This window comes from Petaurus breviceps, unplaced genomic scaffold (assembly GCF_028583685.1).
Source record: "Petaurus breviceps papuanus isolate PSGF00001 unplaced genomic scaffold, PetGlider_PUasm1.0 90842, whole genome shotgun sequence".
Lineage (NCBI taxonomy): Eukaryota > Metazoa > Chordata > Mammalia > Diprotodontia > Petauridae > Petaurus > Petaurus breviceps.
In genome coordinates this window covers 9,242,746-9,256,464 of record NW_027187358.1, presented here as the reverse complement: position 1 = coordinate 9,256,464, position 13,719 = coordinate 9,242,746, and the positions used below count along the sequence as shown (strand labels likewise).

At 39.7% G+C, this 13,719-nt stretch overlaps 1 protein-coding gene and 1 long non-coding RNA gene across 2 annotated transcripts in view; one reads left to right on the top strand and one right to left on the bottom strand.

Moving 5' to 3' along the window:
* The window catches only part of PRKCE (protein kinase C epsilon), a 657,089-nt gene that overhangs the window by 40,956 nt on the left and 602,414 nt on the right, over positions 1–13,719 (bottom strand). The window contains exon 14 of the mRNA XM_069071624.1: positions 52–198. Within this exon, the coding sequence (XP_068927725.1) occupies positions 52–198 (147 nt within the window). The remainder of the gene's footprint in view (positions 1–51; positions 199–13,719) is intronic.
* LOC138148801 (uncharacterized) overlaps positions 1–13,719 on the top strand; it is a 124,874-nt gene that overhangs the window by 62,910 nt on the left and 48,245 nt on the right. The gene's annotated exons all lie outside the window — the stretch shown is intronic.

The following is a 13,719-nucleotide window of genomic DNA, read 5'->3' as shown; positions in this document are numbered from 1 at the left end:
TTGCCTGCCTGGGGAGGTGTCTAGATTCGAGCCATCCAAAGCAGTACTTACAATTCGAGGTTTGAAAGGGGGCTTGATCTTCTTTTGCTCCAGCAGCACCCAGTCAATCTCCTTGAAGAATGGATGCTGTCGAATGGCTTCCTCGCCACTCTGTGTTGCCACACAGCCCAGTCGCTTATTGGGGTTTTTCGTCATGAACTGGAAGAGGGAGAGAGGATGAGATGACATTAGTGAAAAGGGCCCATCAGGGCTTGTAGGGGAAATTGGGACAATGGCAGAATTGCCTTCCGCTGCCCCCTCACCTCTCTTCCCTCTGCACCCATTCCTCCTCTCTGAATAAGGCAATGTGGCATAGTGGAAAAGACACTGCATTTGGAGTCTTGTAGGCTTAAATTCCACCCTATTCACTTACTGGTTCTGTAACTATGGGCAAGTCACTTAACCTCTCTCAGCCTTGTTTTCATCAGCTGTGAAGTGGGGATATTACTATACTTACTTCCCAAGATCAAATGAAAAAACAAAAACATGAAGTTTGTTAAAGCACTTTGCAGATCTCAGGGTGTCATATAAACAACAGCTATCCAAGTCTTAGCACAAGATTCTGCAAAGTCCCGCTCAGATGCCTCACTGTGACTTGAAGATTTGAAGGCCAAACCAGCACAGTGAAAGGTCTGGCAGCTTCTGCCATGCTGGAAAGGCTTGGAATATGACCGCAGTAACAGGTTGAATCTGTTTTCCAAGGACTAACCTAGTTAACTACAGTGAGGCTTTTCTTCCTCAGACTGGCAACCTGCTGATGACCGTTTTGATCATAGCCACATATGAAGCAGAGAACTAATGTGGCCCTCAGTTCTGCGTGGCCCCTTCTGCAATGATGGTGGCAGTGGCAGGAGACTGGGCAGAAATCACGCAGTTTAAGACTGTCAGGAAATTTTAATTTAACTATTGGAACTCTGAATGTGAGATCTTTGCCCAATGACCAACGAGGGGTTATGTTGCTGAAAGAGCTGAACTATATTATACTTGACATTCTTGCTAGAAACAAGGTGGTTGCAGCTATTAGATTGTAAGCTCCTTGAGGTCAGGGATAGTGCTTAGTACTGTGCCTGAAACATACTAGGCACTTAAATGCTTATTGATTGACTAAATGGAAGGATGGCTAACAGGTAACTTCTTGAGGATGCAAAGAAAGGGGTTGTTAGAATGAATTTTTGTTGTATGCATAAATGCAATAAAAGTATATTTCATGGAATATTTGATCATCACAAGCATTACAGTATTAATAAGTATTTGCAAACAACTACTCTAAAAACAACTGTAGTTTATGCATCAATATTGGTAGTTTAGGATGAAGATTACTGGCACACAGTAGGCATTTAAATGTTTATTGACTGATCAAAAGGAAGAATGGCTTACAGTTCACTCCTTAGGGATGAAAAGAGTAGGGTTTTATTGTATGCATAAATGTATTTAAAATATACACATTACTTCATAGAATATTTGGTCATCATATTACAGTATTAATAAGTATTTGCAAATGACTATCCCCAAAATAACTGCAGCTCATGTATCAATATTGGTTGCTGAAGATGAAGAGGAAGAGAAATTCTGTGAAACTCTCCAAATTAAATCAACATACATTGTGATAATTGGTGATATAAATGCATGTGTGGAAAAGGGCAAGAATGGGGAAAAATAAATGGGAAAGCATGGTTCAGAAGAAGGAATGGAAGAGGCCAGAAACTTATAAGTTGCATAAAATCTGCTATATCATGACACTTTCATTGAAAATTGAATTGGTAGTCCTGGACATAGGGCGTACCAAATAAGAGAATAAAGAATGGAATGGATTTTATTTTAATGGACAGAAGAAGGCTTATTGTTGGCGTGGAGGTTATCTTTAATTCAATAGTTGTACATTTGGACCATCAACTCCTCAGAGCTAAGAACAGAATCAGCAAAGAAGAAGGAAGAGTCAAGACAAGAAGATTTGGTGTAAAATAAAAACAACTTAACCCTGAACTATTTAAATAAATAATTGAAGATGGGACAAAACAATGGGAAATGCACAGCAGAAATGAAAATGAGACCTGACTATAATACTTTTAATTAGAAGTCTAACCTAAATTAACTGCCACAGTAAGGAGACTAAAAGAGCCCAGAAATCACCTTAATCAGCAAACATCTGTCTTACTTGCCAAACATAAATAGAAGGCTGCCAAAAGCAACATGAGGTTAGGATACAAACTCATTTGTAAAATTTTACATTGCAGGATGATAGATGGAAATGAGCTGTACTGTCTCCTAGAGCAGAAAGGAGTGGAAGGTAAGGCCAGTTCAGAGAAACCATGGTAAGGGATCCAACTAAAGCAAAGTCACCCCAAGAACATTCTAGGCTGAAAGTGGAAGCAGAACTACACAGCAGAAAAGTGGGAACAGTTTGCAAAGATAATTTTTACAAATCATTCCTTCAATCAAGAACAATGGAATTCATGCACTTGGACCTTAATAGCAAGGAAGCATAGAAGAGAAGGAACAATAACACGTCGGGCAGATTTCACAAAATATATGAGGTGTTCCAAATGCTTTAGTGTGGTTTTGTGTTTTTAAAACAGGGCAGCTATGTGGTGCAAAGAATAGAGTTTCAGACCTGGAGTCAGGAAGACTCATCTTCCTGAGTTGAAATCTGGCCTCTGCCACTGACTGTGTGACCCTGGGCAAGTCACTTAACTCTGCCTCAGTTTCTTCATCTGTAAAATGATCTGGAGAAGGAAATGGCAAAGTACTCTAGTATCTCTGCCAAAAAAAACACAAAATGGGGTTACGACATGGCTAAAAACAACTGAACTGACTGATATATATCCTCATGGCCAAGTACAGTGCCTGATGCCAAGTGCTAGTAAATGATTATTGACTGATTGATTGGGTAAATCTAAATGGTAGGAATGGATGGGAAGTGGTTTGGATAAAGGGATAAACAGTGAAATAGGTAAGTGTTAGGCAGAGGAGAAGCTAAATGCTAGTTAAAAGTAATTTATATTTGTATGATTCTTTAGAGTTTACAGAGTTTTTCCCAAAAAGCCCATGAGATTACCAGTTCAAGGATTCTCTAATCTTACTTTTTATGGATGAGGAGAGATTAGGTATTTAATCCATAATCACACAGCTAGTAAGGAGCAAAGCCAGAATTTGAATGCAGTTCTTTTGAGTCTAAATATAGAGGTTTTAAATCTAATTACTATACACTGTTGTTGTTGAGTTCATTTTCAGTCATGTCTGACTCGTTATAACCTCACTTGGGGTGTTCTTGGCAAAGAGTGGTTTGCCTTTTCCTTCTCCAGCTCATTTTACAGATGAAGAGTCTGAGGCAAACCGGGTTAAGTGACTTGCGCAGGGTCACACAGCTAGTAAGTGTCTGAAGCTGGATTTGAACTCAAGAGATGTGTCTTCCCGACTCCAGGTTTGGCACTCTCTCCACTGTGCCATCTAGATGCCCTAATTACTATATTTATTAAATTATTAAATGGAAGGAGGCTAAGGCCCCCTGATGGTAAGGTTTAATGCTAGGGGTTTAAATCTCTGTGCTAGAATAAAGAACAAATGGCCAAAATAAGGGTGGGAGGTGGGGGATGGGGCAGTTAAGTGCCCAGAAAGAGTAATAGGACCCAGAAGACCAGGGCTGCCTTAAGCTTCTGCTAACCTAAGCTAGACCCTGACTTCAACCTGAATAGTCTTCTGGTGGGTCTCCCCTCCCTCACGTCTTTCTCCCCATTCCAGTCTACTCTTCCCCATTAGCTGTAAGAGCAATCTTCCTGAAGTCCAAGTCTAACCATCTCACTTCTCTTTTCAATAAACTGTTGTGGCTCCCTATTGCCTTCAGGACTAAATATAAAATCCTGTTTGCTTTGTAAAGCCCTTCATAACCTGGCCCCTTCTTCCTTTTCATTCTTCTTCCATCTTACTGCCCCCTTTCCATACTCCAATACATTCTATTCCAGTGACATTAGCCTCTCTGCTGTTTCTCACAAGATACTCAATCGCCTGAGTCCAGGCATTTTCACTGGCTTTCTCCCCCAAGCCTGGAATGCTCTTTCTCCTTCTATCACCTAGAATCTCACCTGCAAAAAGCCTTTCTTGCTCCCTTTTAATGCTAATCCCGTCCTCCAGAAATGATCTCCAAATTATCTTGTACATATCTCATCTATATATTGTTGGTTACATATTGTTTTCCTCATTAGACAGTGGTTTCCTTGAGGGCAGGGACCATCTTTACCTTTCTTTGTATCTCCAGTGCACAGTGCCTGGCACATAGTAGGTGATTTTAAAATATTTATTTTATTTTTAATTAATGGAATAAAACAGGCATTTCCCTAATACCGTATGATAAAAAAGAGATGCTTGCACATGAGTGCCTTGACTTGGTTTGATTAAATGACTACTCTCTTGCAAATATCCATCTAAGGAATGGGGAGATGCCTCCCTCCATACCTGCTCTGCTCCCCCTCCTTGCTCTCCATTTAGAAGGGGAGAGGGTAGGGAGGAGAGGCCAAAGGGCAAATGATACAGGTTTCCAATACAGAAGATACAGACTATTGATTTCATCCCCAAGAGCCAATATCCTGATATTAGTTTTACATTCCCTGAGTTATAAGCTAAATCACCTTTATTCAAAAATTGAGAAGGTCAAAGGAATGGATCTTCAGAGAGGCTGAATATTAATAAAACTAGACTATAATGGTATTCTGGGAAACTGACTCTGGTGATCTTCAGCCTCTTCTTCCTCCTCATCTCACAGTCCTAATTAAGCTTTAGGCAATACTAGCTGTATGTAGTATTGCCTGCATTATCCATCCCAAGTTTATTCCTTACCATTCTCTTGCTGATATCTAATTGATTCATGTGTTTGAATGAGATTATAGACTCCTCCGGACCCTGTGGTCCCCTTCCCTTGTCTCTCCTACAGGCCAAGCACAGGAAATGTCTGGTAGACACTTCTTGAGATGTAGAGTTGTTTGCTGGACCAAGGGACAAAAGACACAAATTCAAAAGACAGATGAGGAAACTGACACTGAGAGGTGAAGTCGCTTCCTTGGTGATTTTCATGGCTATGAGTCATCTCCCCAGCTGAACTCTAAACTTCACTCACAGAGGAAGGAAACCATATTTTTCTACTCTTGGATTCCTCACAGTGTCAGGGATGGGCAACATAACCAGCATTCAGAAAAGACTGGCTGAATCAATGGATGGATGGAAGATGGATGGATGGATGGATGGATGGTTAGATGAATGAGCAAAAAAATAAGAAATGGAAGAAATGAATAAATACATTCTTTATTCTCCTCTTCTTAGACAGTAAGTGGTACAATGGATAGTATTGGCTCTGGAATCAGGAAGACTTGAGTTCAAAATCTGTATCAGACACTTACTACCGGGTTTCCCCGATAATAAGACCTATCCCGAAAATAAGCCCTCCCCTTACTGTGTAAGATTCCTCTAAAATAAGCCCTCCCCCAAAAATAAGCCCTATTGAGATTGCTACTGTAGTGAAGGTGATCCCCTGCGCTACACGCTACATTATGGTACCCTCTGTATGCACCGTCCACCCCCCCCCCCGTGAAATGCACACCGCGCTCCGAGCTGCATCCAATCAGAGCTGCAGCAGTGAGCGCGTTATCCTGTTCTTCCCCAGTGATTTGCTTATTGAATAAAGGTACATTTTTTTGTTCACATTTACCTGTTTATTAAAATTGCTGTCAATGTTCATTAAAATAAGCCCTCCCCTGAAAATAAGCCCTCTGGTATTTTTCTGTCCAAAAAAATAATAAGACAGTGTCTTATTATCAGGGAAACATGGTAGCTGTGTGAATGTGGAGAAATCATATAACCTCTCTTGGCCTCAATGTCCTAATCTGTAAAATGAGGGTGCCTACCTAACAGGGCTATTGTGAGGATTAAATGAGGTAACATGTAGAGTGCTTTACAAACCTTAAAGCACTATATAAATAATTGCTATTATTCCTCAATTATTACTCTGCAATCATAGGCTCACCTTTATCTTAGTCCGCTTACTGACCTCCTAACCTCAGCCACATACTGACCTCTAAGCCTGGAAACTGACACTTGTGTATATACCAGGTGCTTAATGAATATTTATTCAACAGATTTGAACTCTGGTTATGGATTGATCTCTATCAATGGCCAAAGCCTGTACCCCCTAATATTGGTCATAGATTGACCCTTGGTTTTGACTAGAAATTGATCCTGAGATCTGAGTACAGATTGTCCCTCAACACTGGATGTAAACTAATCCTTCTGCATAGTGCCTAATAAATGTTTGCTAAATTGAATTTAATTGAACCTTGGTCACATTCTGATCTCTAACATTGGCCAAAGACTGAGCCACTAATGTTGGTCATGGATTGACCCCTTGTTTCTGACCAAAATTTGACCTCTAAGTCTGAGTACAGATTGTCCTTCATCCCCTGGATGCAGACCAACCCATGTGCATAGTAAGTGTTTAATAAATGTTTATTAAACTGAATTGACCCCTGCCCATAGACTGACCTCCAGCTGACTAAAGACTTAATGGTTCACAGGGTCCATTAACAAAATGAATCACAGTGACTGTGTCTGAAGTAAGCTGGGAGCTGACTGTCTAACAAACCCAATTTGACAGACGTTTAAATGCCTACTATGTGCACTGCAGGCTTGGGAGAGATAGGTGTAGAAAATGAATGACCCTGATGGGTCTTAAAATCTAATGGAAGATATGACATATACGCACACAAAAAATGATACTGAAAAATAATACATAGTAAGTAAGGGCCATCAAAGTGCTATGTAAAGTCTGAAGAAAAGAAGGTAGACTCAGAGTTGGGTTTGAAAGCATGGGTAGGACTTCAAGAGGCAGTGAAAGAGGGAAGTGGAGGACACTTTAGATGAAGAGAGGGGTCTGCGCAAAGATATAGAAGTGTCAATGTTCTGAGAATAGATATCACTTGACTTTATCTAGAATATAACAGAGCATTAGCATTAGATAATGCTGGAGAGGCACAGAGGCATAGGAATGCCAGGCAAAGATTCTGAACTTTATTCAGTAGGAAAGAAGGATTCTTTGAGGAGAGGAGTGACATGACCATATCGATGCAGAAAGATTTTTTTGGCAGTAATTATCATCTCTATACCAATAACCCCCAGATCTATGTTTCCATCCTGAGCTTCAGTCTCACATCATCCCATGCTTCTTGGAAATTCCGAACTGAATGTTAAGAGATATCTCAATGTTTCTTGGACCTTCCAAACTGGATGTCGAGAGACATCTCAAACTCAGCAAGTCCAAAACAGAAGTCATTACACCCCTTACCCAACAACCCACACTTCATTCATTCCTCACTATTTCTATAAATGGCATCACCATTCTCCTAGTCTTCTGGTAATATCAGCATCATTTTCAACTCCTCAGCCCCCTTTGCCCCATAGATCTGATCAGATACCAAATCTTGATATCTCTCCAACTACAACCTTTCTTCCCCCTGAGCCCATTCTCTGTATCATGAGAGTCTAAGCCCTATCTTAGACCCTCATCACTCGAACTATTGCAAAATTTACTTTACACTCAGTTCTAACCATGTCCCTCTCCTCCACAGTCAACCCTAGTGCCTCCCCATTGCCTTTAGGATAAAGCACAAATTCCTCTGTTTAGCTTTGAAAGTTCTTCACAACCTGGCCCCAAGCCATTTTTCCAGCCTCATTACATATCACTCTCCCTCCCTCTACAATTCAGCCAGACTGGCCTTCTCTATTCCATCCACATAGCATTCCATCTCCTTTGAACCAGCTACCCTCATACCTAGAATACCTCCGTCCCAAGCTCTGCCTCTTAGACAACCCCTCTTCCTTCAAGATGCTGCCCAAGTACCATCATCTTCATCAAGAGTTATTAACTTGTTTTATGCCATGGATCCTTTTGATAGCCTTGTGAAGATCCTTGTGGACTCCCCAGAAGAATAGTTTCCGTTAAAAGTTAGTGAAAATAAAGATGTATTTTCTTCCCCATCCAAATTCACAGACCCCTTGAAATCTATTTACAGACCCCAAAAGATTAGGTTAAAGATCTTTGTTCTTATAGGAAGGTTTTCCTTATCCCCCCAACTTCTAGGAACTTCCCTTCTTAACTACCTTGATCCATTTCTTCTTTATCTGTATTCTGCATAAACTAATATAATATGATATAACATAATATGACAATGTATATGAGGACATGACATAATATGACTAATATAACACAGAATGTTATAATATAATGTAACAACATAATATGATACAACATAATAATATACATTTCATTCTTTGTACTTGTATCCCCAGCACCTAGCACAGTACGTCACATGTAGCAGGTGCTCAATAAATAATTTTTGATTGAGTAATATGAAAGATAGACTGGAGTGTGAGACAATGGAGATGACACCATCTGTTAGGGGGCTAAAGTATAATTGGCACATGGTAATGCTAGCCTGCCCCATGGTAGTGGCATTGGGAATTGAAAGCAGCAGATAGTTGCAGAAATGGAATCAAAAGGACTTAGAGAAGGGACATGAGAAGTGTATTGGGAAGAGTTAAAGACAACTCCAAATCTATGTACTTGGGAGTACGGGCAAGCAAATGATGGTGTCATTGACAGACATATTGAAGTCAGGAGGAGAATAAAAACTTGGTTTTGAACATGATGAGTTTGAAGTTTGCTCCAAGGACACTGACACAATATCCTGTATGCATTTGCAAATGTAAATATATAGATCAAGAGAGTAGATAAAGACTGGGGAGTTATCCACAAAGGGTGATACCATAAGCAAATTAGGAAAGCAAGTAATAATTTGCCTGCAGATCTATGTAAGAATTTATGACCAAATAAGAGATATGGAACATTATGAAATGCAAAATGGATAATTTTGATTACATTAAATTAAAAAGGTTTAGTACAAATAAAATCAATGCAACCAAGATTATAAGGGAAGCAGAAAGCTGGGAAACAATTTTACAGTGTCTCCAATATAGGCTTCATTTCTCAAATATATAGAGAACTGAATAAAATTTGTAAGAATACAAATCATCCTTCAATTAATAAATGGTCAAAGGATATGAAGAGATAATTTTCAGATGAAGAAATTAAAGCTATAGTCATGTGAAAAAATGCTCTAAATCAATATTAATTAGAGAATGCATATTAAAACAACTCTGAAGTACCACCTCACACCTATCAGATTGGCTAATATGGCTAAAAAGGAAAACTATAAATGCTGGAGAAGATGGGAGAAAATTGGAACACTTGTGTATTGTTGGTGGAGTTGTGAATTTATCCAACTATTCTGGAGAGGAATTTGGAACTATGCCCAAAGGGCAACCAAAGTGTGCATCACAGGGTATCTTTGATCCAGAAATACCACTACTAGGTCTATCTCCCAAAGAGATCATAAAAAATGAAAAAGGGCCCACATGTACAAAAATATTTCTAGCACCTCTTTTTGTGGTGTCAAAGAATTGGAAATTGTGGGGATGCCCATCAATTGGAGAATGGCTGAACAAGTTGTGGTATATGAATATAACCACTTGTTCAATAAGAAATGATGAGTAGGTGGGTTTCAGGAAAACCCAGAAAGACTTAGATAACTGATGCTGAGTGAAGTGAGAAGAATCAGGAGAACATTGTATATAGTAAGAATATCGTGCTATGATCAACTATGATAGACTCAGTTCTTCTCAGCAATACAATGATTTGAGGCAATCCCAAAAGACTGGTAATGGAAAATGCTATCCAAATCCAGAGAAAGAACTGTGGAGTTTGAATGCAGATTGAAGAATACTATTTTCACTTTTTTTTCTTGTGGTTTTTCCCTTTTGTTTTGATTCTTCTTTCACAATATGACTAATGTGGAAATATGTTTAACATGATTGTACAGGTATAACCTATATCAGATTGCTTGCTGTCTTGGGGAGGGAGGAGGGAAGGAAGGGAAGGAGAAAAAATTGGAACTCAAAATCTTACAAAATCAAATGTTGAAAACTATCTCTCCATGTAATCGAAAAAAATTTAAAATTATTAAATAAAAATAAAAGAAAAGATTGGGGAGCCATCTCCATTGAGAGGATAGTTAATGCTCTGGGAAAAAAATGAGATTATAAAGGAGAAAGTATATAGAGAGAAGAAGACTAAAGATAGAGCGTTGTAAAATGCCTGCCTTGTAGGGTGGCAGAAGAGGGCAGGTTGCCAACAAAGGGGAAGAAAAGAAAAAGAAAAAAAAGGAAAAAAGAAATTGACATGATAACTTTATTATATCTTTAAAAGGAATAGCTAGTTGTGCCCAAAAGATTTGCAGCTTCATGTGCAATCATCCTTTTTTATTATGTTATGGAAATGCTTGTTTTATTCCATAAATTAAAAATAAAATAATTTTTTAAAAAGCTGTTTATTACAAGCATACAAATCAGGCTATTTCATTTTTTCCCAGCTTCATCAAAATACTTCTTAAGGCAATTTTTTTTTCATTTAAAAATAAAACTTTTAAAAAGATGTATAATTAGAGAAATAAAAGGGGAATCAGGAAAGCTTATCTTTGAGCTCACAGGGGCAAAGCTGATGCACAAAGGATCGTGGATGGTGCCAAATGCTTCAGAGAGAAAGAGGGATAAACTTAGCAAGAAGCTGGGATACCTCCTTTCCTGAGACAGAAAGGAAGAAGGACAGAGTAGGTGAGGAAGCATACAAGTTTTGGAACAGACTTGAGAGTGTTCTTCATACATGACCTTAATCTTCCCACTAAATTAGGGTCATCAAGTCATCTCATAAACATGAGATATGGGGGTACATTTGGGGACTTAAGGAATAATGAAAATAACATCCAGGATGTTTCAAAAGTTTTAGTGTTAATAAACCTTATTCAATAATTCAAGCTATTAAAGCTTAGAACTATTCCTTATGTAATGCTTTAAAATGATCTCATTTAATGCTCACAACTTTATGTGGTAGTTGCTATTATTATCTCCATTTTATAGATGAGAAGTTGAGGCAGATGAAGGTTAAGTGATTTGTCCAGGGTCACATAGCTAGTATGTGTCAGAGGCAGGATTTGAACTCAGGTCTTCCTGGCTCCAAGTCTAGCACTCTCTCCACTGTTCTACCTTATTGAATCACTGGGAGGAATGAAATGGAGAGTCAAGAATCAGCTGATCAACAAATATTTATTAAGCACTAATTATATCAAAGTTGGGTCAAAGTATTCAAAGCAAGACACTTTGTTAGGCCCTCAAGGATTCTACATTCTATTAGGGGAAAACAGTAAACACATGAAAAATGTAAACAACGTAAACATAAGGTTATTTCATAGTGGGGGAGCACTAACACCTGGAGGGTGGGCTAAGAGATTCTCTTATAGGGGCAGCATCTGAGCTGTGAATTTTGGAGAATTCTAATGGGCAGAGGTGAGGAGGGAGTACATTCTGGGCAAGGGAGGCAGTTTGGGCAAAGGCGTGGAGGTCAGAGATGGTGAAGGAATAACAATTTAAGCCAGTTTGGTAGGGTCCATGAAGGGGAGTGATTATAATACACCTGGAAAGGTCAAGTATAGCCAGGTTGTAAAGGGTTTTAAATGCTAAACTGCAGTTTGGAGAGACAATAGAAGAAAACGGGGGAATGATATGGTCAGACCTATGCTTCAGGAAAATCGCTTTGGCAGCTCTGTGGAGGATGGGTTGGAGAAGGGAGAGACTGGAGGTCACTGAGGCTAACTGAAGTAGTAGGGTAATAAACAGCTTATCCATACAGAACACTTCAGTTTTTATAAAGCACTTTAGTCACCATAAATCTTTAAGGTAGGGGGTATAAATATAATTTACCCCATTTTACATATGAGGACACTGAAGTCCCTGGAAGCTAAATGAGCCGGCTAATAAAAGCCAGAGTCAAAAGTTGAACCCAGGTCTTTTGACTATAAATCCACTGTAATTTCACTAAATCATACAGAGGCAGCAAGGTGGTGTAGTGGATAGAATGCTGGGCCTGGCATTAGACTCATTACTTATTAGTATACTTACTATGTGGACAAGTCACTGTTTGCCTTACTTTCTCAACTGTAAAATGGGGGTAATAATAGTTGTGGGCATCACAATAACTGCAGAGTACTTAGTGTAATATCTGGCACACAGTAGGTGCTTAATAAATCCTTTCTTCCTCCTCCTCTCTTTCCTTCCTTCCTTCCCACTCTCTTTCCTTCCTTCTTTCTTCTGTCCTTCCCTCCATCCTTCCTTCCTTTCCTGAAGCCCCCCCAAATGATTTGATTTTTAAGATTCACTCCAATTTCAATCCTGTGATCTCAAGATTTGTAAAGCTAAATAGAGGTAAAAAGACAGTATATCCCGATCAACATAGCCCCAACAATTTCCCACCTGCCAAAGGGGCATTTTATAGAATTTTCAGGAAGATACAATGAGAATATGACAGTGCTGTGAAGCATGAAGCATTTTGAGATGTGGGAGGAATCTGTGTGGTAGAGATTGTTCAACCAAGCTGCTAATATTGTGGGCAGGAGCTTTTATGATCAGTCACACTGCTATGAAGATGCTATTTTTATTTAATTCATATTCTCAGTCTCTCTCTCTTTCCCTCTGTCTCTCTCTCTCTCTGTGTCTCTGTCTCTCTCTCTTTCTCTCTCTCCTCCCCCCCACCCCCCGCCCTCCCTCCTCCTTGAGCCACCAGGCTGGTAAGTGAAGTGAACACAGCCCAATTGGGTAGCATGTTAGACAGGAGCACAGCGTTCATACAGATCCCTACCTGATGCCTCCCTCCCCTTCCAGCCAGCTCCCAGAACGTGATGTGTTAGGGATCAAAGATAACAAAGTAGCTTAAATTGGTTGCATTTTGGTCCTTCTTCCTCCCCGCCCTGAAATCTGTTGCTGGAGGAGACAGATTTAGAGAGTGTACAACCACAGAGAACACAAACATTCTGTTTCTTTCCCACAAGAAGAATAATTTATCCCAGGCTATGTCCTTCTGACAGCAGCCTCTGAACTGTGCCTGAACTGGTAAAATGCCTACGCTTAGGTTCTCCAATTCAGCTATGAAAGGGAACAAAAAAGACACAGGAGGATGATAGGAGAGATGAGAGAAAGAGAATCAAGGAAGGAGAGGAAGAGAAAAGAAGAGAGAGGGAAAAATGGAGAGACAGATGGGGGGGGGGGGGAAGGAGGGGGGGGGGGGGGGGCGGGGGAGAGGGAGAGGATGATGAATGGGAGAATGAGAAAGAAACAAGCACTGTTTACCACTTGATTCAGAGATACTGCTGGGTCTCTACCACAAGAGATCAAAACAAAGAGGAAAAGCATGCATGTGTATACAAATGTTTATAACAACCCTTTTTGTAGTGGCAAAGAATTGGAAATGAAGGGCATGCCCATCAAATGGGGAACAGCTACACAAGTTATCACATATGAATGTAATAGAATGCTGTTGTGCCATAAGAAATGTTGAAAGGGATGACTTTAGAGAACTCCTGGAAGAACTGTATGAACTAATGCGAGTGAAGTGGGCAGAACCAGGAGAACAATTTACATGAAAATGCATTCTAAAGACCAACAACTCTGAAAGACTTTCAAACTCTGATCAATGTGATAATCAGCTACTATTTTAGAGGACCAATGATGAAGCATGTTATCCACCTTCCAAAAGAG